The 24,162-nt window shown below is 46.5% G+C and overlaps 11 protein-coding genes across 11 annotated transcripts; 5 read left to right on the top strand and 6 right to left on the bottom strand.

Annotated features, from left to right (window-relative positions):
* Positions 1-164: 164 nt before the first annotated feature.
* Positions 165-1,055, bottom strand: FSST1_002983 (uncharacterized protein; the record flags this gene model as incomplete). The annotated part of the gene is made up of 1 exon (XM_083229020.1): positions 165-1,055. The coding sequence occupies one exon, from the start codon at positions 1,053-1,055 to the stop codon at positions 165-167; it is 891 nt and encodes a 296-aa protein (XP_083086413.1).
* A 1,072-nt stretch (positions 1,056-2,127) lies between these two features.
* Positions 2,128-2,523, bottom strand: FSST1_002982 (uncharacterized protein; the record flags this gene model as incomplete). The annotated part of the gene is made up of 1 exon (XM_083229019.1): positions 2,128-2,523. One exon carries the CDS (start codon positions 2,521-2,523, stop codon positions 2,128-2,130), a length of 396 nt encoding a protein of 131 aa, XP_083086412.1.
* A 529-nt stretch (positions 2,524-3,052) lies between these two features.
* On the bottom strand, positions 3,053-4,853 carry FSST1_002981 (uncharacterized protein; the record flags this gene model as incomplete). Its single annotated transcript, XM_083229018.1, has 2 exons — positions 3,053-3,323; positions 3,376-4,853. The coding sequence occupies 2 exons, from the start codon at positions 4,851-4,853 to the stop codon at positions 3,053-3,055; spliced, it is 1,749 nt and encodes a 582-aa protein (XP_083086411.1).
* Positions 4,854-5,702: 849 nt separating this feature from the next.
* Positions 5,703-7,133, top strand: FSST1_002980 (TauD/TfdA family dioxygenase; the record flags this gene model as incomplete). Its single annotated transcript, XM_083229017.1, has 4 exons — positions 5,703-6,015; positions 6,060-6,543; positions 6,593-6,913; positions 6,965-7,133. 4 exons carry the CDS (start codon positions 5,703-5,705, stop codon positions 7,131-7,133), a joined length of 1,287 nt encoding a protein of 428 aa, XP_083086410.1.
* A 2,814-nt stretch (positions 7,134-9,947) lies between these two features.
* Positions 9,948-11,817, bottom strand: FSST1_002979 (uncharacterized protein; the record flags this gene model as incomplete). Its single annotated transcript, XM_083229016.1, has 2 exons — positions 9,948-11,703; positions 11,756-11,817. The coding sequence occupies 2 exons, from the start codon at positions 11,815-11,817 to the stop codon at positions 9,948-9,950; spliced, it is 1,818 nt and encodes a 605-aa protein (XP_083086409.1).
* A 1,580-nt stretch (positions 11,818-13,397) lies between these two features.
* Positions 13,398-14,872, bottom strand: FSST1_002978 (uncharacterized protein; the record flags this gene model as incomplete). The annotated part of the gene is made up of 2 exons (XM_083229014.1): positions 13,398-13,545; positions 14,685-14,872. The coding sequence occupies 2 exons, from the start codon at positions 14,870-14,872 to the stop codon at positions 13,398-13,400; spliced, it is 336 nt and encodes a 111-aa protein (XP_083086408.1).
* FSST1_002977 (uncharacterized protein) lies at positions 14,703-14,948 on the top strand (the record flags this gene model as incomplete). Its single annotated transcript, XM_083229013.1, has 1 exon — positions 14,703-14,948. One exon carries the CDS (start codon positions 14,703-14,705, stop codon positions 14,946-14,948), a length of 246 nt encoding a protein of 81 aa, XP_083086407.1.
* Positions 14,949-16,766: 1,818 nt separating this feature from the next.
* On the top strand, positions 16,767-17,885 carry FSST1_002976 (Six-hairpin glycosidase-like protein; the record flags this gene model as incomplete). Its single annotated transcript, XM_083229012.1, has 1 exon — positions 16,767-17,885. The coding sequence occupies one exon, from the start codon at positions 16,767-16,769 to the stop codon at positions 17,883-17,885; it is 1,119 nt and encodes a 372-aa protein (XP_083086406.1).
* Positions 17,886-17,929: 44 nt separating this feature from the next.
* On the bottom strand, positions 17,930-20,761 carry FSST1_002975 (beta-glucosidase; the record flags this gene model as incomplete). The annotated part of the gene is made up of 1 exon (XM_083229011.1): positions 17,930-20,761. One exon carries the CDS (start codon positions 20,759-20,761, stop codon positions 17,930-17,932), a length of 2,832 nt encoding a protein of 943 aa, XP_083086405.1.
* Positions 20,762-21,441: 680 nt separating this feature from the next.
* On the top strand, positions 21,442-21,938 carry FSST1_002974 (mitochondrial 37S ribosomal protein uS14m; the record flags this gene model as incomplete). The annotated part of the gene is made up of 3 exons (XM_083229010.1): positions 21,442-21,548; positions 21,644-21,815; positions 21,876-21,938. The coding sequence occupies 3 exons, from the start codon at positions 21,442-21,444 to the stop codon at positions 21,936-21,938; spliced, it is 342 nt and encodes a 113-aa protein (XP_083086404.1).
* A 568-nt stretch (positions 21,939-22,506) lies between these two features.
* FSST1_002973 (U2-type spliceosomal complex subunit CWC25) lies at positions 22,507-23,718 on the top strand (the record flags this gene model as incomplete). Its single annotated transcript, XM_083229009.1, has 1 exon — positions 22,507-23,718. The coding sequence occupies one exon, from the start codon at positions 22,507-22,509 to the stop codon at positions 23,716-23,718; it is 1,212 nt and encodes a 403-aa protein (XP_083086403.1).
* Positions 23,719-24,162: the final 444 nt, after the last annotated feature.

Genomic DNA, 24,162 nt, shown 5'->3' with positions numbered 1-24,162 from the left:
GACTGCTTGTAAACTCCCGCTGAAACCCTTCTCAGTTGAAGCAATTATTGAACTGAAATCGCCTAGTCATAGCTCCTCACTAGAGATCCATCCTATTTGCTTGAACAACCATGTTCTCAGTGATAACCCTTGGAACATCTAAGTGATAATCCTCGCTTCTCATACTACCACGAAGTCCAACCCATCTTTCGAGCACGGTGCATAGCTTCATTGGCCTCTTCCTCCCAGTTTGCCCTCATCCTGTTATACATCCAACCAGCTATGGATTTATCAAAGTATTCGTGCCTGATTGCGATAGGTCGAGAATATATAGGGTGTTCCATCGGATCATGCTTGGGAACTTCGCCTTCTTCAAGTTCGAGGGGGATAGGTTCAAAAGTGACTAGCGAGATAGCACGCTTTTCAGCTAACTCTCTTGTACAGTCAGTGTCTTTATCGTGATATGTGAAGAACCATCCGCGGTAAGATACGAAATTGCAATCCCCATCACGCTTTGGCCAAACCAGACCAGGAAGTTTAGTGTATACTTGATCCGGGTCCGAATCAAATACCATCTCATAACCTTTGTGTCGCTTATTATGGCACCGATTGTATGATTCTGTTTCGCTGTTTTGTTCCTCCTCTTCGCCGCTCTCCTGCTTCTTCGACTTGGCCGCTCTGTTGACTTTGCGAATCTGGCGCCAGATTGTACCTCGAGCCTTCATCTCCCCAAGAAATTGTGTGTGACATTCCTCAGCTGTAGCTCCAGGTAGGAAGAAGAATTCGTAACGAAAGGGTCCCCCTCCATTAATACCTCCATTCGTTAAGCTGTCGTGAAAAGCACAACCGTCAAATTCTTGCGGTATATCTGGGTGAACCATGTAGTAGACCCAAGACGCTAGAGGGGGTATTGGACCATCTACTTTACAGCAATCCCATGACATCAATTCACGTTTTCCGGTATGGTCGTTGAAAAAGTTGTTGTGATACACGATTGGAGCTCTGTGTGCCCAACTCATGTCCTTTGGGAGTTTACGACCCGTAGATTTTCGGGTTTCCGTCTTTGTTCGGACCATGATAGCGGTGATATTTCGGAAGGGTTGGTTGAGACGGTATAGATTCGATGTTCTAGATGCACCGAAGTGCACAAAGGCTGGTGATGGTATGAGAAGAATGAAGGTATAGAGTATATAGGGACTGTTTCTACCTGTGCTGACAGTGGTGCGTAGAGTGGTTAGGCAAGGCAGTATCCAGGCCAAGGCTGTTGGTACAAATGTCACGTTCTAGCTGCCTAGCTTCTATAACATAAATCACAGTTGTTAATAGGAGACTTGATCCTCCTGGTGGACATCTCAATCACACTTGGAGATGCTACGCTGTCACTTTGTCACAGTTTCCAATGTGATCGACTGTAGCAGTTTGGTGCTGTGTAGCTGTCACCATCAAACTCGATTCAAGCATTGGCAACATGATTCACTTCAGCATTGCGCATGTGTGTTCGTGACTGTCCGTTGGCAAAGTGGGATAAGCGCAACAAGTACATCATATAAATAAACTGCAAAAAGCGATACTAACGCAAGAGACTGTTGAGCCTGTATAGGTACTCCAACAGATATTCCGTCAAGTAAACCTCACCGACCAGTTGCAACCATACTGCCACCAACAATACCAATATTACAATCCTGCTAACTTGTTCCTTCATCACGGCCATGTCTCCCACCCCCGTCTTGAAACATAAACAATGGCGCTGTAACGAAGTAATAGCGCTAACTGCAGAAGAGTTAGAGGCAATGGCAAAGGAGCCAAAGTGCCCGTGGAGCTTTGATTCACTACATCCGAAACCCTATCGTATCTGCGATACCATAAACTGCATGAAGGTCAAAATTTGTCGTAGCTGTGAGATACCACGCGCTGCTGGTGCGTATGCCATAAGCAGAGGTTACGTCAAGGTTGGTGTACTTGAATGTAAATACGATGACGGCAGAGAATTTTGGGTGTATTCAAAGACCTCTTGAACTCGTGGTCATAATTGAAAGGACGAGGCGTATGAGATAGGTCGTAGCCAGGTAGAATATTAATATCATTATCGAAAACCCCAATATTCAATTTTGCAGATAATAAACTCCTGCATTGCCTCCCAAAGTTCAATTATTTTCCAGGTGACCCAGTAACGCCAACAATATCCTCCTGCTTTTTGCTCTCCCCCTTTGGTACTAGCGGGTTACGGAATTGTCTTCCCTCCTCTTTACCAGCCTCCTTCTTAGTGTAGATACCCGTCATGTTGCTGACTGCACGAGTGTCTTTTGTCTCATAGTCGGTTGTTGTGCCAGCTGTTGAGCCACCCGTTCCAAATGTTTCTTGTAGAGACGCGCTCACATTTCCTTTGCTAGCACCTCCGGCTCCAATCACGCCGTTGGCTCCTGTTGCGTTGAAGTCTTTTGCTGGTCTGTTTCCCAAGTAGTAGACGCCGAAGCCAAGTAGTGAGAGGCCAGCGATGGCGGGGACCATGGCGCGGCGCTTTGAGGCTTCAATTGCTTTCGACATGTTGAAGAAGAGAGATTGAGTAGTCTCTAAATTGTGGGTAGCTGAAGTGATCTTGAGGAGCAGAGGCTGATGTAAAGTTGGATTCCGACGATTGCGTTTGTTTTTAAATTTATTCGAGTTCGAATTTAATGTTCATATGAGAGTAGTAGTGACATCAGAAGTTGTTTATTTATGTGAATTCACTTCTCCACTTCCATGGTCTGGGGAAGCGTAGTTAATATGTAGTCTGAGTCTATGACGGAATGACTTTTGGCCATGATGACGGGATGGCGCAAACAACAGTGGAGAGGCTGGGATTAATTAGACATGCCGGATTCAATTGAAACATTACTAGATTCATATTGAAGATCCAGACCAATTAGAGGTACTTCAGTCTCGAGACTAGAGAGATTCTGTTCGTATCATCATTCCACTTCACTCTTGTTGATGACTTCATGACGCTAAATGGCTTAGTCATCTGAAACAACTTGTGATCAATGTATAGGGTATATTCAACCAGTGCTCATGGCATAATTACTGTCTCCAGGTTTTACTTAGATTCGTTGCTGATCTCTGTGGTAACTCGTCGTTCCTCTGGCAAATCACGACCAAGATCATCGTGAGTAGCATCCCATTCAGCCACCTCGTCATTGGGTACTTTGAGCAGGCGATGCGTGTTTGCACCGTTATCATCAACCGAGATGACCTGAGACCTGATCTTGTAACCTCCCCAGCGAGGGAGAACCTTCATCCACACGTAGTAATAAAGGCCGCAAACAATCATGATGCCAATACCAACAATCATATAAGTACACCACAGGCTGGGACAAGGTTAGTCATTGTTCGTGGGTTAATGTATGGCAGGCGACTTACAAGCTGACTGTTCCACCATAGATACCACCAACCGGGGGAATCCAAGGCATGATGAGAAGGTAGGCCTGGGACAGAAGATACAAAATGACAAGAGCATACCAGGCTCGGAAGTCGGATGGCGGAGTACCAGATCGAGCACGACGGCGGCGGATGAGTAAAAGACCAACACCCATGGCAGCGTAGAAGATGGCATCGGGGTATGTCTTAAGAGAAACCACGAACTGGAAGGCATCTCCTGCAGGAGGAGCGACAATCATGAGAAAGGTAAAAGCCCATTTCAAGAGATACGGGCCAACGGGAGTGCCGAAAGGCTTGGTCGAGACCCAGAATTCCGTCCAAGGGAGCACACCTTGACGAGCGATTTCTCGGATCTGACGAGACTGACTGACAAGCACAGCAAGCAAATTTCCGAAAGAGCTCAGAAGGACACAAAAGTTGAGCGCCGACTCGGCAGTTTTGCCAAAGGCAGTTCGGAAGAAGACGGCTGCGGCCAGTTCACTCGACTCTAGGAAGGTGTCCTTAGGGACGGCAGCGAAGTAGGCGATGTTGCACATAAAGTACAGGACAAACACAATGAGAAGAGAAGCACTAGCGTTCTTCTTAAGGGTTGGGATAGGGTTCTTGATCTCGTTTGCCATGCTGAAAGCATTCTGCCAACCTGAAAACGCGAAACTGATATTGACCATTGCCTGAGACAGATTATAACCACTGTCGGTAGTTCCTTCGAAACCGTGGCGAAAGTTGAGGTTGGGGTCAGGAATGCTGCTGATATTTCCGCCTAGGATGACAAGACCAGAGATGGCGATGAATACAAGCAAGAGCAGCTTCAGAGCGCCAAAGACATTGATAGCCCAGAGCGAGTATCTGTTATGAGCAATGACAGTGATAACGGCCAGGGTGTAAGCGGCAATAGCAACACCCTTGAGCTCCCAAGGATCCGGGGCGCGGCCGACGATACGCCAAAGGTAGTTGGACAGAACGATGGCATTGCTACTACTGAAAGACAACAGCACAGACTGAACAGCAAAGGCGACGGGGAAGAAATGCTTAGGACGAGGAAAGCCTTGCTCAAGCCAGACGACCTCTGAACCACTGCGGTTGGGAAAGTAGCTGGTGAATTCCATGTGGACCGCAAGACCAGCAATGGCGAGGATGAAGCCAATGACCCAGTAAATGAGAGCGAGACCGATAGAACCTGTAAGTCGCAGGATGGTCGCAGGTGTTGAGAAGATACCAGTGCCGACCATATGGTTCAAGTTGAGGAAGATGATGGTAAGCCAGTTGACATGGTATCCCAACGGCGAACGCGCCTCAACGGGGGCACCGACAGCCTCTTGGTAACCTGTAGTACCATTGCCAGCCGCTTGTCGAACAAAGGCGAGGTCGCCATCACGAATGACCGACTCAGACTCTGAAGTTTCGCCCTGACTAACAGCCTGGCTCGTAGCCGGCTCCTTTGAATAGAAAGAGAAGCCCATAGTCTGTTGATAAACAGAAGGGGGTTGAAGAGGAGATGAGCTAGATGAAACGAGTAAGAATTAGGAACAAGATCAGCACCTTATATTATTCGTATTAGCCCGTTGCCAAGATTCAGACTCTTGGACTTTTCTTGTGGACCTTCTATATCCAGCTTCGTTACCCTGTTTAAGGTTACGACCAACATGATTGTCTACAGGCATGGTGTTTTCAGGGGGCAACGTTGTCAGATGCCAAGGGTACGTGATAAGAAACGACGGTTGCGCCATCGACATTACCTATTCCAATCCACCTATGGATACTCTACCTAGGGATGGAATAAAACGTCGGATATCTACCGCCCAAATCTGGTCTACTAGCTCCCGACGTTTTATTTCCCTCGAGGGCTATTTACATAGTAATATGGATACTCTCTGCCGCTATTGTTTATTTAAACCGCTATCAACCGTCTTCTTCGCCTAGTCTTGGAGGTTGTGTGATACAGTCTCTCTCATTGGTGGAGAGGATGGCGTGCTTACAACCTGGTGTTGTCGTGATATACATGCAGTCGAGATATTCTGCAACCTACACACCTTTCGGTTAAATGTCATCATCTCCTTGGCGGGTACTCTCTTACCACTAATATGAGGTCTGATCCTTCGTTTGTCATCTTTCTTTGATAATATGAGGGGTTTCACCATTGCGTTACAGTATCACCGATGGCGCAATCACGACTCTTCCCGCGGCTTCATACATCCGTTTGCGGGGAAATAAGAGAACTGCCGTCTTATATACAAGATAAAACGATGTCATACCTCTTGTATTAACTGAATCAATCAACACATTCTATCAAAAACCAAGTATCGTCAACCATGGCCGCTGCAGCTATCCTCACTCCCGTTGCTCCCCTGTCGGCGCCAACCTTTGGCACTACTCCTGCTGCCCAGCCTCCACCAGGACAGCCAGACATTACTTACCATCCTGACTGGGATAAGTATCAAGCACGTGTCGCCCGCAGACTCCAAACTGAGACTCTCAGCAAGGAGATCCCAGCTGGCTTCCCCAAAGAGCTCAAAGGTGACTTGGTCTGGGAGGGAGAAACTATTGCCCAGAATTACAAATGGACATATACATTTACACCTGAACAACTTCAGGATATTGACAACGCCCTTGCTCATTTCAAGTGTAAGTATCTCTAGCACTCTTCTAGATCTACACTAACATCTTAGCTCTCAACATTGCAAAGGGTTACATCTCACAAGAGACATTTCCTCTTCCCAAGACTCACGATGAACTCCGTCGTCTCTCCCGCGAACTACACTACGGTCACGGTTTCTTCGTCCTTCGCGGTCTAGACGTCGATAAGTACACTCGTGAAGAGAACATCATCATCTACGCAGGCGTTTCTTCTCACATCGCCTCCATTCGAGGCCGCCAGGATGCCTATTATGATGGTAAGCGTGCCGACGTAGTTGTTGGACACGTCAAGGATGTTCGAAGTACAACTCAAATCAAGATCGGGTCTCCAGCCTACACTGCAGACAAGCAGGTCTTCCATACAGACTCGGGCGATATTGTCTCGCTTTTTGCTCTTGGTACTGCTGCTGAAGGAGGTGCAAGCCGCTTGGCTAGTGCTTGGCGTGTGTATAATTATATCGCTGAAACCCGACCGGATCTCATCCGTACTCTGACTGAGGACTGGGAAGCAGAGCTGTAAGTCCACACTAGTCTCAGAAGAAGCTTGTTACTAATCATTTTGCAGCTTCACAAAGACAGCCAATGATACCGACAAGGTCTCTCGACGCCCTTTGATCCACCATCAACCCGCCAGCGCGGATGGCAAGACCCCAGAAAGAGTCGTCCTGCAGTACGCCCGCCGCTACTACGTCGGTTTCGGAGCCCTCCCACGAGGCAACCATATTCCACCCATTACCGAAGCCCAAGCCGAGGCTCTCGACACGCTGCACTTCCTAGGTGAGAAATTCAGTGTATCAACGGATTTCCAAAAGGGTGATATCCAGTATGTCAACAACGTCGCCGTCTTCCACGCTCGTGATGGTTTCAGAGATACCGAGGATCAGCAGTAAGTTTAACCCCAGACTGGAAAATTGGAAATGTCTGACATGATAAACAGGAGACATCTTCTGCGACTGTGGCTTCGAGACCCTGAGTATGCTTGGGAGACACCCACTGCTCTGAAGGAGAGATGGGAGCGTGTTTATGGTGATGTTACGCCTGAACATCAGACTTTCCCTCTTGAGCCTTATGTTCGTAGTGAATCTGCTGGAGTCACTCAGACATAAACCTGGTTGTAAATACTATAACAAGTAACCAGCATAGATAGTTTTCAACAGTATACTGTCAATGTGTGATAAACAGTCCCATAGTCTCTACACCACACCAAATAGGTTATTTATAGCCCGTGCAATTCCTTTCCTACAACTATCAAAGTAAGCACAATGAAGTAAAGGCAAATAAACGAAAAGGAACCTAATATACATTGTTTTCCAATACGAGTGGTTCGCAAAGATGTCCTACCTCTCCTACACATAGCTTTACGGCGAGCGTGCTTAGGGTAATAAGAGCTCTAACCAACGGTTACGGTATCAAAAGAAAAGGATAAGACCTAGAACCGGCGGTTCCCTCTGGATGGAAAAGTCGTAGCAGTACGATAAACAACAGTTCGCCGCCTATCCACAACATAACTGCAGCGCCGTATCTCCAGAGTCTCTTCACGTCGCCTCAACGGCTGTTTTTCCAATAAGCACATATGTGACTGACAGGACAAGAAAGATGCTTTCGAACTGTGTTTTTTTGTTTTGGCACAGGCCTCCTCAGGTTCCTCTAAGTTTTCAACAAAGGTTAATCTGTCCGCGCAGATCAAATCTTCAACGTGATTTCCAAGCCAGGCTTTTCCTTTCAAGACTAGGTTTTCCAACACAGGCGTGACTCTTAGGGCAAATACTTAAACCTTATCATGTCAGTGACATATAAAGGAAGCTCCTGTCGAGCTATACAGACAGCAACAACTTCTTCCTCTTTCAACCTCAACAACTACCAAGTTCGCAACACCACTCATCCAAGACATCAAGACGAACTTCAGTCAATCCCGGTCTTTGTGCACATGGCCAACCACTTTCGCAGGTCGATACAATGCAATATTAGCTACTGACCTGAATCACATTCCAATCGGCGGCGACCACTTCCCGAATAAGTTTCTTTCCCAGGCTGTAAGGGCAGCTATTAGTTTACAGATAAAGGTTATAAGTCTGACCTTCGTAAGGCTGTCCCTCTTTTTGGTTGTATAGAGGTCAACAGCTTCTGGGTGCAGCTTTTCAAGCTACTTTTCGTTTTGACAGCTCGTGATAGCTGCCTTGATAGCTTTAGAGTGTAGCTTGTCCGGGAAGTGGCCCTCGCCGATTGATGTGTGATTCGGTGTCAGTACCTGGTATTATATTATACGAGACCTGAGAATGTGGCTAGCAATATGCAACAAGGGATGGACCGGGATTGACTGATTATGTCTTTGACAGGTAGGTATACCGGTGACTTATTCTTGTCTTGATTATTATGCTGACTTGTAGGCTTGCGGTGCAGTTCAGGCTATTAATCATGTCTATGTGAATCAATCTGTCTCTTTACTCCTACTACAAAGACTCTGAATAAGTCTCGTGCAGTAATGACAGTGGTTGTTTATGAGAACACACCAGGTGGTCAGACATGGCCTGATTTGCTCTGACTCTATGTCCAATCTCTGCACTTAGTAACACTTACCGCATCTTCTTACACCATCTTCTCTATAAGATACCCATCATCTCCGTCGCCAGTCTAACCACCCCGACACTTCATATCAGAGACTTACACACTCAATTCACAGAAGGAATAATCTTTCCATTACCATCAAAATACTCACCATGTCTGCAACAGTTTTCAAGACCACAACCACACCTCGCTCAGATCATACCCACTGGAGATGTAAGCAGCTCCTAGTAGATGGTTCCGCATGCCCTGCGATAATGCCCATGTCGGTAAATATTTGCACCCAATGCACCAGGGAACGAGCGAATAACTGTGTCGCATTGACTGAAGGGGGGGGTAGACTGGGAACTCGACTCAGGGTGGAGGATGGAAAGGAGCTTTGGGCTTACAGTGTTGTGTCTAATGGGATCCATTGAGGCGCGGGTAGATGGTTGAAATACACTACGATAGGCAATTGACTAGTTAATCGAACATTAGATATCAGATTGTGTGTCGGAAAATGCATCTCTTCAGTGCAACTTGTGACTGAGTCACATAGGTACCTGGATCGGAGCTTCTACAACTGATCAAGGAGTATTGTCACCGAACATATAGCTGCCCCTTTTGTCTATATTATAGCTGCCCCAAGACATCTTCCCATTCCGTTACCAACAACCTCTCAAGCTTTCTAAACACGACAAACTACCTAGGATTCGTACAATCTGATCCAATCCATCATGTCTGGAAAACCTAGTATAAATGTTACACCTATAACCAAGCCAGAGCACACACACTGGCGTTGCAGGAATATCGTCAACCAGCAGACACGCGAAAGATGCAATACTATACATCCCATGTCCAGTGTTATGTGCAATGTTTGCGATAATCACCGCAAGGTTCACACGGAAGCTGCGGACAACAGTGGGCAAAAGCTTGGAGTACTTGTAGCGTTTAGTCAGGGCACAGAGTTGTGGACATACGATAACTAGTTTACTTAAGATCTTCTCCACTATACTCTAGAAATGATCCAAATCAAACTTTAGGATTGCCAGAGCCTGATCTTTGACCCAGTGCTAATATGTTGTCTCTTGTAGTCATGATATTGATCTGTAATCCTTGGAGGGCGGGCCATAGAAGCCGCCGCTTTTCGTAGAGGGTCCAACCCTTACTTACAGCAAGTCTGGAATCAGGACACTCTTGATTAAGTTGCCGATTTCTTGAGTTGTATAAGACCTTTGATGTATGGCTTCCATGGTCTGATTTCAGCCGCTAGCCACCTTCACAGAAGGACTTTGTAAATGGGGGCTTTAAGTGGTCTCCCCATACAAACAAAGTTGTTTATTACATTGACACTCAGATATCTAGTTAACACATCTTAATCACGCCCGCCTAACTTCCAATCTTCTAGGATCCCCTTCTGTCCATACCAAATAACTATTTAGATCTGGCTGCTGCTTCGCAAACTTGACAAGGTCAGTGCCAGCCAACCCTCGAGTTGTTGCCTGAGCCTGGCTTAAAACAGTTTGAACATAGCTCTCGAGGCCATTTCTCCCGTCATTTCGTAGTAGTATTGCAGTGCCCAACATGAGATCAAGATACTGGACCAGTATATGCCGATTCAGGTATAGGTAAATAGCCAAGATGACTGTTGTTACGAACGCCGTGCCAACAATCGCAATTATAGCTATAGAGGCTGATTTCACTACAAATAGCCGAAGCCTTAGCCGTGACACTGTCCCATGAATCTCTTGTCGTGGTGCGCCAGAATACGCCTGAAGCGTCACGAAGTTGGAGAATAATGCTCGAAACACTATACCAAAGGACTTGAAGATCTTCTGTCCGTCAGGTAATACTTCAAGAGTTGGTTCTCCCGATGCATGTCCAATAACGAGCCTTGAGAACGTATCCATATCATTGAGTACGGTTGGGTCAAAGACAGAATACAGTGGGATGTTGCGAAACCAAGCTGTAGCGAAGAACGGCCAGAACTGCCCTTTGGTCTTTTCAGAAAACTTGAGTATTTTAGGCGTGGCAGTATTGTTTGTGATTGAGATGCTCATTGTCACATTGAACCTGTATATCAAAGGCTTGCAAGTAATGACCGTCAAGTTCGAAGTATGGTACTTCTCCGAGGCGTTATAAGTTGCCGAAAATATTCCCAATCTTACGCGGCCATTATCTTGGCTACAGTCCGTAGACCACGTCCTAGCATACTGTTTGGTCGTGTTGGTGATGGTGAACCACTTGTTTATGCTACAATTGTCATGGCGGAAGCCGAATTGAAGTTGAGCGGAATTCATTCCATCGTCTCCCTGCTGGGTCAGACGGAGTCCACCGATTCGTACAAGGTCATCCTCCGTGGCGACATTGCAGTCGACGGCTGCTGAGTATGCTTCTGTGTCCAAGGTATAGTTCCCTGGACCATTTATGGAATTCGGAAAAAAGGGTAAGAAAGAGTGCGTTTCTGTCGTCCATGGGTAGGTTTCCCCGTTTCTCAACACTGTTGCGCTTACGATGTCAAGAGCTGGTGTAAGGGAAGCGTTGGTGGTGGTTCCTCTTCCGGTACTCCAGCCCAAATATTCGTCAAAACGCTGGTTACTGTAGAGTGTTGTATCAACTTCGGAGGGTACTAGAACTGAAGCGAATATGGCGGCAGTGAGACCGCCTGCTGTCCAAAGTGCTGCACGCAAGAGCAAGCAAATGCCCATAAGAACATGGCCGACTCGCATAGCCCTGAGGCCATTAACAACAGGCCACTCCCCGTAATCCAGTAATAATGTCTTTTGAATTGTAGAACCTCTTGGTTTTGGATTGGATGTCGGTTGACCTTTTGAGGCAGTCGACGGCGAGAGCTTTTGTGAAAGCCATTTCCATAGCTTTCTACAAGCCTCAGTACCTGGTAACGGAACCTGATTTGCCTTTTCCAGTTCCAATAGAGGTTGAACCTTCTTTAAAGCATCTAGCATCGCAGACCAAAGCGACGAGTACGCCGACATGATCCAAGCTGGAATGGTGGCCCAGACAATCGATGAGCCCAAAATGGGGGGTGCATGGAAGCCTCTTGAGTCGAAAGAAGGATCAGGGCTATCTCCAATGGTGGCAATTCCGTTGTTGATATTTGAATAGTGCCACAGGCTACATATAGTGATGATTATGGTGATTTGACAGAAAAGCTGAAGGGCCATACCCCGGGTGGTCAGAAGTAATGGTGGCCTTCTTGGGGGAACCCGTTGTCGATATGTTTGCCATTTTAATTTGACTTTCTTTAGTTGACCTGATGCAAAACGCAAAACAGTCAAAATACTGTGAAAAAGTCCTAATTTCTTGCGGTCAGAAACGGTGCTCAGTCTGTTCTTGTGTTGCCCACTGAGATGTCAATCGGGCGAGCCAAGGTGACTTGCCTTGCAGACCCCGACGTATAGCACTCCATACAGATTTAAACCCATTTAATTTTGAGTTGGTGGAACTCATTGTGAGTAAGATTTCTGATGGCAGATCAGTTTAAACAAGATCTTGAGATCAAGTTCATTTAATCTGAGTTGCTCTACAGTTAGGCCATGAGCACAAGCTTCATTAAACTACCCAGCTCTCAGTGACTTAAGACACCCTTCTATCTTATCAGTTGGTAACCATTCTGAGTAGGTTGCATAACGTCGCATTGAGTGCCGGTCCGAGACCTACGGCTGATGATGGTGATAAAATAGGCTAGGCATATTGGTGAGGCTGAATGATAATCACATCGTTGGCCAATAGAATTGCCTTGTATCGTGATATCACGCCGGCAGATGGATAGTAACTTTTAGTTCCTCAGCTCCTTGGTTTGATGTGGTGTATATTCGGTCAAATGAGAGCCGTAGAGTACAAGTAGTGTGCCTCGTGGTCTTGATGTCCTCTCGTTATGGCTGGAGTTGAGCCAGTAGAGGATGGTGCTCCAAACCAGTATAACATAACATTCTTCCAGTTCAAAGCCTTGTTCGATCATATCTTTGCGTACTTCTTCATTTGCTATTATTTCATCTTAATCGTGAACATTGCAAACTAGGTCACTTCAAACTATTCAGATCGCTGCATTGAATCTCTCAGGAAATGATAAGAATGAAGCCTCACGTTCTGATACTCTGCGTTGTGCAGTATGCAGCGTCTGAAACTATCTCAACAAGCTTCACTTGCAATGCTGGAGCACAAATAACCACTTTTCCAGCTTGTAACAGCTTTCTCAACTCTGGCAATTCATGCGCAACCGTTTTGGATCGTCCTGGAAAGCAGAAATGCCTTTGCAACCAGAAATATCTAGATTCCCTGTTCAAGTGAGAATTATACCTTATTGCTTTGGTATGAGCAACCTTTTACTGACTGTCGCGATACACAGATGCGAAAATGAGCTACATCTCTGCTTCCTAGGCAATGAACTTGACAGCACTTTTGACAAGGGCATTAAATCTTGGGAGAGCCTCTGCGACAGTGTTATTACCTTCTCTCCAACTACGCCGTCGTTCAGTGCCTATACTGAATATCCAGATGAACTCTGTGTTGAGGTAAAGAAGGTGTGCCAGACCGCAGAGAACATGATAAATGAGTGTCTAGAGTACGTATCTGATGTAGACACCTCAAGCTTCAGTTCATGTACCTGTCGGCCGGAGTTGCTTCGCCTCGACTATTCATGTGAATACATTGGGAATGCGTCTTGCCTGGCCACCTATCTGGCTACGGAGGCTGAGCTCTCTAATCTTTGGGGATATTCCGGGTGTGATAATTTTGAGTCTGTTATTGGTACTGGCCTGGTGAGTTTATCTTGTGCATTTGTGAGGGCATACATTCTGACGTTCCCTTTAGCCAGAGATGAGCGATGTCACTTTAACAGACTTGCCGGATTTGCCCTCGTCAACTGTTTTGCCTGGTGTCACAACGAGGTCAGCACCAGCATCAACCTCGACAGAAACTTCAACTGCTATTCGTTTCTCATCAAACATTGTCTTACTGCTCTCTTTGGTTACTTTTATTGCTATTATATATCTACTATAACTAGGTTGATGTCAATTAATGCGAGGAAGCTGAGGCCTCAGCTATTCTGACAAATAAGTTGGAGTTGGTTAATAGGGGGTGATGGACTCATAATTATGGTCTTACAGACAGGCCTGAATCCATTCAGTTACAAGATTGCATGTTAGACAGTTGCTGAATCACAACCCATGGGAGAGAAACTGAATCGTTGGATCTGGTGCAACGGGCTAGTGAATATATGAAATTGATGGTATCGTTACAGGCTGTGATTTAGGTCCGACTCTAAGCAAATCATCGTCCACGTCTATAAAACAAAGCATATCTACTCTCCCTTGCCATTCATTAACAGCCCAACAACTCAACATCCAACCAATCACCAGGCCTCTGCTACATACCAACTACAACGACGCTCTACAACTATATCTACATACACTTCTTCACCATGTCATCAAGCACAGTCAACGACATCACTCACAAGGTCCGCAACGACCATGTCCTCTGGGAGTGCGAAAGCTGTGAAACAATCAACAGCATGGAACACGATATCTGCATTAATACTCAGTGCGGAAAATCACGACTGAAGAATGCATTGGCTCTTAACAGCTCCGAACAACCCTTGGGGCATAATCTTGGACTGGAAGGAGGGAAAGAAAAGTGGCACTACTATCTTGTCAAGAACGGAAATCATTAATGGTGCATACTGTCGTGATACACGATGGGGAAATGAAGATGCATGGGGGATTTGATCTTGATTCCTAGGTGGGATGAAACCTGATGTCGCTATGGTCGACATGGGTATAATGTGTAATGACCTGGGCTACACTTCTCATAGACTCATGATAACTTAATACATCTTTTCTGTCAACATTTTTTCCTTCCTCAAAGGCCAAAACTCGCTGAGTTTATCTGAATCGTTGATCTAATTGATGGGTAGTGGATATGAAATCTGTGATGTCAACGTAACAGACTGTGATTCAACGCACCTGCCACATGTATAAAACACGAAGTATCTCAACTTTCACCGAGAATTGATCAACAACTCAACATCAAACAATCCACAAGCTTCCCATTATATATCAACTTCAACTCTCTACAACTTCAACAACTATACGTACAACCTGCACTTCTCCAACATGTCATCAAGCATAGTCGACGAGATCACCGATGTCGTTCGAAGTGACCATACCAAATGGAAGTGCCGAAACTGCATAACCATGAACACCATGGCAACTGAGGAATGCACCGGCTGCCAGAAATCACGACTGAACCAGTCTTGGGCTGCTTTGGATAGCGGAGAGATCATTGGGCGAAATGCTGGAAAGAATGCAGAAGGAAAGGAAGAATGGTATTACACTCTTCAGACAAATGGAAATCGTTAATTAGGTGCATACTGTTGGGATATGCAAAGGTGTGGAGGATACAGTTCTTGACGCTTGACTCTTGGGGGAGAATGGTTTGACTGACGTGGGTGTGGTGGGTAATGGCTTGAGTTATACTTCTTATATACTCATGGTACCTTAATACACTCGCTATCAACATTCGTTTTATTCTATACTCTTTGTCTAAAACACTGATGATAGTCGGGGTCCATTATCTTTTGTCTTTTGTCGTCCGTGTCTCACTATAGTTTGTCCCGAGATAGATAGACTTGCTTCCATTCAGTTACAACATTCCGTGAGATACTGGCTGAGCCAAAGGTTACAACTTAGTGACTTTATCTGAATCATTATATCTACTGTATTTATCGAGTAAGTGAATAAGTAAACCACCCTCCATTATAAAACATTAACTCTCGTCTCTCTCCCGCTATATATAACTCGACGTCCAACAATCTATGAGCTTCCTGCTATATACCAATATCCAACTCAATTCTTTTCGTTTCACACAACACCCACACTCCAACACGATGCCTCACGCCATCACTCCAGACCCTCCGGACTACATAGTTGTAGAAACCGTAGATGTTCACCCCAACCACGCTCAATGGAAGTGCAAGAACTGCGGAAACAAGGATGAACTAGAAACTGACAAGTGCAGTTTCTGTCTCATTGGAAAATACGAAGACAAAAACGCTTGGGTCGTGACAAGCCAGGGACAAATATTTGGACAAGTTTGTGGGAGGGACAGTCAGGGTCGATCAATTTGGCGTTATGTATTGAAGCCAAACGGCCATGTACCTGACGATGGGCACTTTTGTGGAGGATGTTATCCATGTATTTACAGTCGCAAATACCGTATCATATTGGGTAGAGAGAAGCCTTGAGATTTAAACCAGGTGCTGTTGTGCCTGACATCTAGACGTCGAGTGACACCAGTGAGGTACGGCTTGACACCATGGCCTCACCATCATAATGAACTAGTATTAGTCGCATATTCTATACATAATTAGATATAACTAAATGTTATTTAACTCCAGGGATGGCATTGAAGTAGACATGATAGGCTGAACGTTGTAGTTGGAATGATTCGCTAGAGGAGGACTTGTTCCATGCATGCATGCATCCCTGGATGTTTAGACAATACATCATTCTCTCCCGGTGTCTTGGAAAGTTTATTTAGTGTGCATACATGTCACCCTTAAATTATGACTGCCGAGACAATCCTCCGAGGTAGTAACTGAGATGCACCGCTTTGAACAGCGATCAGTTAGTGGGGTTGGAGAATAATGTAGCCCCCGTGGAGATCCACTGAAGATTCGACGATAGTGCGCTCACTCACTCACTGTCTTCAGTGCTATCATTTCACTCAGTTGATGCCCGTCTTCATCTCAACATCTTCTCACGTTTACAATATTCATTTCTACATTCTACGGTACTCATCAATTGTAACACCAATGCAAATCTCTTAATGATCGTATGCACTCTTCATTCTTCATCTCCACCCCCATCAATCTTCAACCCCCAGCTTCTGCCCCACCCCCACAGGTGTCAGAATGCGGAGAAGACACTACTTTACGAGAAGAAGACAAGAGTGACACTCATAGGCTCGCAATTAACAGAAAAGACATGGACTCGGTATACATCGGACCGAGCAACTCATGCCAAGAAAAGAATATCGGTAAAAGCTACCAAATCCCCGGTTACGAAGAGGATCCATGAACAGCTAGGTTAAATAATAACCTCACTCAACCCCGCTGATCTCTCTTCCTCTCTCCATCATCTCTCAATTGACAAGTGTACACTCACAATACAGCCAAGATGCCTTCTCACGTCCATTCCATCGCGTCGCAAGACGTCCACACCCAAATCCAACAACTAATCCACGAACTCGTCAACATCAAAGACACAACAGGCGAATTCCTCATGACCCTAGCCGACGGCCAAATCATCGACACAAAAGGCTGGAATGATTGGGAATGGACCCACGGTGTTGGTCTATACGGCATCTGGAAGTACTACGAGATGACCGGCGAGGACAAGTACCTCCAAATCATCGAGGACTGGTTCAGCGCCCGCTTCAAAGAAGGCCACAAGGGAAAAAACATCAACACAATGGCCGTCTTCCTCACTCTCGCTTTCGTCTACGAAAAGACAAAGAACCCCACGTATCTTCCTTGGCTAGATGCTTGGGCTGAGTGGGCTATGCATGATCTTCCTCGTACCAAGTACGGTGGTTTCCAACATATTACCTACCTCGAGGTCAATGAGCAACAGCTTTGGGATGATACTCTCATGATGACTGTCATGCCCCTCGCAAAGATTGGTCTGGTCCTCAACAGACCGCACTACGTCGCCGAAGCAAAGAAGCAGTTCCTACTGCACATCCAGTACCTCTTTGACACAAAGACAGGCCTCTTCTTCCACGGCTGGACATTCAAGGAAGGCGGACACAACTTTGCTGATGCGCGCTGGGCAAGAGGAAACAGCTGGGTCACAATTGTAATCCCCGAATTCCTCGAACTAATCGGCCTCAACGATTCCGACCCCATCGGCTCCCATCTCATCTCCACACTCGACTCCCAATGCGCAGCTCTAGCCAAGACACAATGCACCAACGGTCTATGGCGCACCCTTCTCGACGTCCCCGAAGAAGAGGGTTCTTACGTCGAGGCTAGCGCAACAGCTGGTTTCGCATACGGTATTCTCAAAGCAGAGAGGAAGAGATATATCGGAAAGGAGTACTCCGATGTAGCTGTGAAAGCAATCAAGGCTGTGTTGGAGAATATTAGCCCTGAGGGAGAATTGCTGAATACTTCGTTTGGTACGGGTATGGGACATGATTTGAAGCATTACAAGGATATTCCCCGAACGAGTATGCCTTATGGACAGGCCATGGCCATGATGGCCTTGGTAGAGTTTTTGAGAGCGTATAATTAGTTACAACTACGTGAGCAAAATAAAACACACGTTACTGTGCGTAACTACAGCGCTGTGCTAGCTTTAAACGTTCCCGTCAACTTCAAATCCCTCGAACTCTCCCCCACAGCAATGGTAAACTCCCCATCGTCCGTGACTCTCCAATTCTGCTCCTCAACATCCCAGTAGCTCAAATCCCTCCTCGTCAACTCAAACTCGATAGTCTTGCTCTCTCCCTTCTTAAGAGAAACTTTCTCGAATCCGCGAAGTACCCGAACGGGATGGTCTACCTTGGACGTCTCGGGGTACGACAGGTACAATTGAGGCACAACTTTACCAGCTACAGAGCCGCTGTTTGTGACCACGACAGAGATAGTCACAACCGTCTGCCACAAGTCGGGATTACCACCTTCTTCACCTCCTGCTTGAGAAGGCGGTTGTTCAACATCGTAGCCCTCGGGGTACGGGTAATCACCCTTCTTGATGTCGTCGACAGAGTCGATGTAGGGATAAATCCACTTCTTTAGCTTGCGGATGTTCTTAGGCCAGAGACCCTCCTTGACATCAGGAATCTTGTCGTCCAACTTGGGTGGTTTCGTACTCGATGGCGAGACACGCGAAGCTGGAAGTTGCGACACTGCTTTCTCAAGACTGATTTTGAGATCTTTATACTCAAAGGTAGTGTACGACAATCCATACCCAAACTCATACCGAACATCGACATTATACTTGTCAAAGTGTCGGTAGTCAATGTACAAACCCTCGTCAAAGTCTTGCTGAGGAATCACCCCGTTGGGAAGATACAACACCTGTCCGCCAGGACCATAATCAGCGAGAGACCTGCCGATTGTGTATGGCAGTTTTCCGCTTGGACTTTCGTCGCCGAATAGAATGCTCGCGATCGCATTTCCGCTTTCTTCACCGGGCAGGTTAGCTGTCAAGACAGCCTTTATGCGCGGGTGATCAATCCAGCTTTCCACAACAACAGGTCCAACAGCATGAATGACCACAATCGTTGTACCAGTTCCATCACCACAATTGTCCGCGACTTGTGTAATGAGCGCATCGCCTCCTTTCTGGAGAAAAAGATCGTTGCGATCGCCTCGAACGCTACTCCATCCAATGTAGCCTTCTCCTGCATCAGAGTTGGCAAACACCAAACAAACATCCTGCTCTTTAATCTTCTTGAGGTCTTTGACCTTGTTAGAGAGAAACTCGCTGACTTGTACTTCCTCTTTCTTAAAGTTCTTTCGCAGGGCTTCAACAGGAGTGATCAAGAAGGGAAAGTCAGCTGCGCCACTGCCCCAGCCTGATCCAAGGGTACCGTCATTACATCCTTGATCGGGACAGTAGTTGACCCCATTCCCAGGACCAGCATCTTCGCCAAAAACGCCAATCTTGATCTTTCCATCTTTATTATTGGGCTCGGAGTTGGCAAGGTGACCCTTTCGACTCAGAGGAAGTACCCCTTCATTCTTGAGCAGAACTGTTCCTTCAATAGCAATCTGTCGAGCCAACTCGGCATGGTCCTCCTGGACATTGATATAGTGATTCACAACCTGCTTCTCCTGAGGTGAAGGACTTCCAGGTGCGAGAACTCCCTTTTCCTCATACGTCCAAGAAGAAAAGTTGGGGCCCTTATTCTCGTCCTTATCTTGACCCAATTGGTAGAAAGACGCAACGATTCGAAGCGCCATATCATTCAATCGATCCACAGGTAAAGAGCCGTTGAGAATAGCCTGTGTCAAGCGTGGTCCCCAGAGAGAATCACCGTCCTGCCATTTGAGTCCATCACCAGGCATGCTCATGTCCAATCCCGCAAGGGCACTCGCAACACCAGATCTCTGCGCCAACCAATCCGACATGACAAAGCCCTGAAAGCCCATCTCATCTTTGAGTATACCATTAAGAAGCTTCGAGTTCTGGCATGCGTAGGAATTGTTGACCATGTTGTACGAGCACATGACACTCGCAACACCAGCCTTGACAGCGTTCTGGAAAGGCCATCCATAAATCTCATGTAGTGTTCGGTCGTCAATGTTGGACGAGATGGCGTTGGGAAGACCCCATTCCCACGCCTGTCGGAAATGCTCTTGCTCGTTACCGATGAAGTGCTTGATAGTTGCCATCACACCAGCATCCTGGATACCCCGAATCGTCTCTGCGCCTGCAATACCCTGCAAGTAAGGATCAGGACCAAAGCCCTCCCAATTGCGCCCGCCCGCAGGAGCTCTTCCAAGAGGCCCGATAGCAGGACCGAGAATGACATTAACACCTTTTCCTTTTGCTTCTTTTCCGTGGGCATTTCCACGCTCGTACATCAATTTCTTGTTAAATGTAGCTCCCACTGTAATTCCGGCTGGCCAAGCAGTCGCATTGTCAGCGAATCGTATTCCGAGCGGTCCATCCTGCAGAGCTAGAGCTGGGAAGCCAACATTTGTCGCAGCGCCTGTGGTTCCAACAGCCAAGCCCATACTCCAACCAGTTCCGGTAGTGATGTTGACTTTCTCTGCCAGTGTCATTTTACCGACCAACTTGGCAGCCAAATCGTAGCTCTTTTCCCAGTTCTTGGCTGTACCGCCCTTGGGACTGGGATACCACGGTGGTGATTGTCCATCAGCGGGAGGGGTTTTAATCTTTTTCCAAGCAAAAGCCCCGATTGCCGATATAAGAAGCCAACCAACTACAACAGTTCCAATAATGATCAAACAACATTTCTTTGTGCGCCATCGTCGAAAGATGCCCCCTGTCGGTCGCAATCGACGTTGGGAATTGACTGCGGCCTGAGATTGAGTGGTGGTGACATTTTTATTGAGATAATCAGTTGCGTCAATGTCTGATTCAGTGTCGCTGTCTCGATCTGCTCCATTGAGGAGATTCTCCCTGCTGGGATCCATCATGTCAATGATCAAATGTTGTGATACATTGAGGAAAGAAGAAAGAAGAAATGTTCAGGCTGATTGTGCGGGTTGGGTTATGCAGCCACTGGTGTTAGATAATCGTACAGCTAGCCAAGAAAGAGCTGCGTACATTCCAGGACGCATGAATCCCTGACGCTTTGGGATCGTCCTTTGAGTGACCAACATGTTACCCTAGATCACAAGTTCAAGTTATGTATAATAGTGAAATGGCCGTTCAATATAATGGTTTGGATACCTGAGATGACCTGAGATATTAAATAATTAAAACTATTTATCTCATCATTAAGCAGCAAAATTGAAGGTGATCCGACCGTTCTTTTCTTGTCTTGTTGTGTTAATGAGTAAACACGGTGGTACTTGTACGGAACGTCTATGAGAGCCCCAAGCATAGAACCAACAACTGTAAGAATCCTTTACTCAGTCTCATATCAAGATAAATTAAATGTATAGGTTGTACCATTTCTAATTCCTATTCATGAGTCAAATAATTAATCCTCCGACATCTTCAGTCACAACTCAATTCTTGAGTTGATCCCCATTTCTGTCGTGTCGGCAATTCCCCGGCTAAACACAACCCACCTCGAATTTGGCTCTCATCAAGCGCAACATCTCCCGACCAGCTTCATCATCGACAATCCCCGCCAAAATCGCCCATCATGTCGATGTTCCGCGCCAAGAAGCTCGATCTGGGCTGTTTTGTTAACGTCCGAACCCTGCGCGACCACACAAAGCGCAAGGTCTTTGAGGCCAACGAGACAGAGCGGTACGCAAAAACTCTTTCCACCACGACGACAACGGCCACGACGAATTGAACCACATACACAAAAGAAGAACAAGCACTGATCTTGACTCCTACAGGCAAGCTCTCCGATACATTATCCGCAACACAACCCTCCCTCCCCGAGTTCGCGCCGAAGCTCAACTCCAATTGACTCAGATGCACTGCTACACCCGACCTACACAGATCCGAAACAGATGTATCATGGGTGGACAGGGACGAGGTATTCTGAGCGACTTTAAGATGTCACGAGTAAGGCAACCTCGAGCGAACGAGATGGTGATGGTACAGCCGGACTAACGATTTGCGCAGTACAACTTCCGAATGGAGGCCATGGCCGGAAATATTCCTGGTGTCAAGAGAGCTAGTTGGTAAAAAGAGCTTGGAACGAATGTACGAATACGTGGATACTTGGGATAAGGCGATTTCTCGAGATATCATAGACATGACTGTATAATACAATGTAAAACTCATTGAGATGCTACTTTCATGACACAATGCTACGTATTCTTATCGACAGTAACCTTGGCCTTGTAGGGAGTCTATAACTTGTCATTGAGGCCCTTCTACAGGTCACTGAGGAGCTTACTGATCTGAACGAAAGAGACAAGGTTCCCTCATAAACGTTCTTAAGCTGTTGGTTGGTGAAGAATATGTAGGTACGCATCGTATCAAGTTTTAACAAAAAATCACTATACCACCAGATAATTCACATCAAGGCTCTAAAAAACGTAATACTAGCTACCTAAGACACAAAATAACTTTATTTACTTTTTGATAATTTAGATTAGACCTTGGTTTAGATGGTCGAATGCATATAAATCGTTGTCAGTCATGGAAGTGAGCGATAAAAGATAAGAACCGATAAGCGCTGATAAGACTTTTTTGGGCCAGAAGCACTCGCCACTCGATTATCTACCAAACACCATCACATCACATCACAATGGGCGGCGGCGATCTCAACTTGAAGAAGTCCTTCCATCCCGGGCTCCAGACCAATCAACGGCGCGTTTGGGATGAGGAACAAAAGGCCCTCGCCGAACGCAAACGCACACAACAACGCATTGAAGAAATCAAGGAAGAACGCGCAAAAGAGGAAGTCCAACGGCAGCTCGAGGCCGCGGGCGGCAGGAAGAAAGTCGATCGGGTAGATTGGATGTACCAAGGCCCCAACGATGGGCAAACCGGCACGACAGAAGAAACCGAAGCATACCTCCTTGGAAAGCGACGCATCGACAACCTTATCAAAGGCACGGAGCACAAAAAGCTTGAGAAGGATGCAGGAACCGAAAGCTTTATGGCGATGCAAAACGCCAATACCGCGCGCGACACAGCTTCTAAGATCCGCGAAGACCCTTTGCTTGCTATGAAACGGCAGGAACAAGCTGCTTTTGAAAGCATGATGAACGACCCGGCTAGACGCCGCCAGCTACTCGCATCGAGAGGTATAGAAGAGGAAAAGAAGGACAAGTCACGACGAAAGGAAGACCGACACAGAAGAAGGCACCGCCATCGCAGCCGAAGCGCAGATGGGGAGGATAGGCATCACAGAAGAAGACGGTCTTACTCGCGATCGCAAAGCCCACGTCGACGTGATGGTTCAAGGGAGGATCGGCACAGGCGACGCAGGGATGATAGCAGGGACAGACATTCACGACGAAGACGCGATGATTCAGATGATGGGGATAGACGCGACAGGGATAGTCGTAGTAGCGGAGACAGACATGGACGTGATAGCGATAGTCGCGATAGACGACATCGCGATGAGCGCCGTGATGAGCGCCCACGAGACAACCGTCGCGATGATACACGAGACAACCGCCGTGATGAACCACGAGACAATAACCGCCAATATCAAAGAAGAAGCTACAGCGACCGACGCCCACAAGAAGACGACAAAGCCAAGGAAGAAGAGCGCCAGCGCAAACTAGCAGCGATGCAGTCCGCAGCAACCGAGTTAGATGTCGATCGCCAAGAGCGCCTCGCTACACTCGAAGCACGAGAGAAAGCTGCTAGAGAAGCAGACGATAAAGCTCGAGAGCGCGGAGGTGATCGTGGATTCGTGAATAAACTACATCAGCAAGCTGGACAAAAGGGACTGGCGGAGCGCATGGGTGGTGGAGCACGCCGTGGATATCAAAAGGACGAAGATTAGGTGTTTGAGAGGGTTAGTTTGCTTTATTAATGAAGTATCAAACAGTTGCAACTATGAATTCTTGATCGCGGATATAAAATGATTGTTTACTATACAGTGTTGGCAGTATTAGGCTGTAAATCCCTAATGGCATAAAGTGGTTTAGTCTTTTCATCCCTCATGCCCGCCCGCAGAGCAACCCCCAGACCATATTGACTTGTGCGAACACAATGGAGATTGCGATTGTCAGTGCATGCGTGTAATAGATGGATCAATAGGGAGGTATATCATGTCGGTGTAAAAGGGAGTTTTGATTGAATCATACAAGACATCCAATCAATATCCCCCATATTAGATACTTAATCTGCCCTTGGCGTTTAGCACTCCAACGTCACAGGGAACAATTAAAGCCACGACTCACCTTTGTTCAAGCCACTACGTAAAATCTATATCATCAAGCTTGAA

Source organism: Fusarium sambucinum, chromosome I (assembly GCF_050947815.1).
Source record: "Fusarium sambucinum isolate potato_lamoka chromosome I, whole genome shotgun sequence".
In the NCBI taxonomy this organism is placed as follows: domain Eukaryota; kingdom Fungi; phylum Ascomycota; class Sordariomycetes; order Hypocreales; family Nectriaceae; genus Fusarium; species Fusarium sambucinum.
Note: the sequence above shows the minus strand (reverse complement) of the source record. Positions and strands in the feature narration are given on the sequence as shown.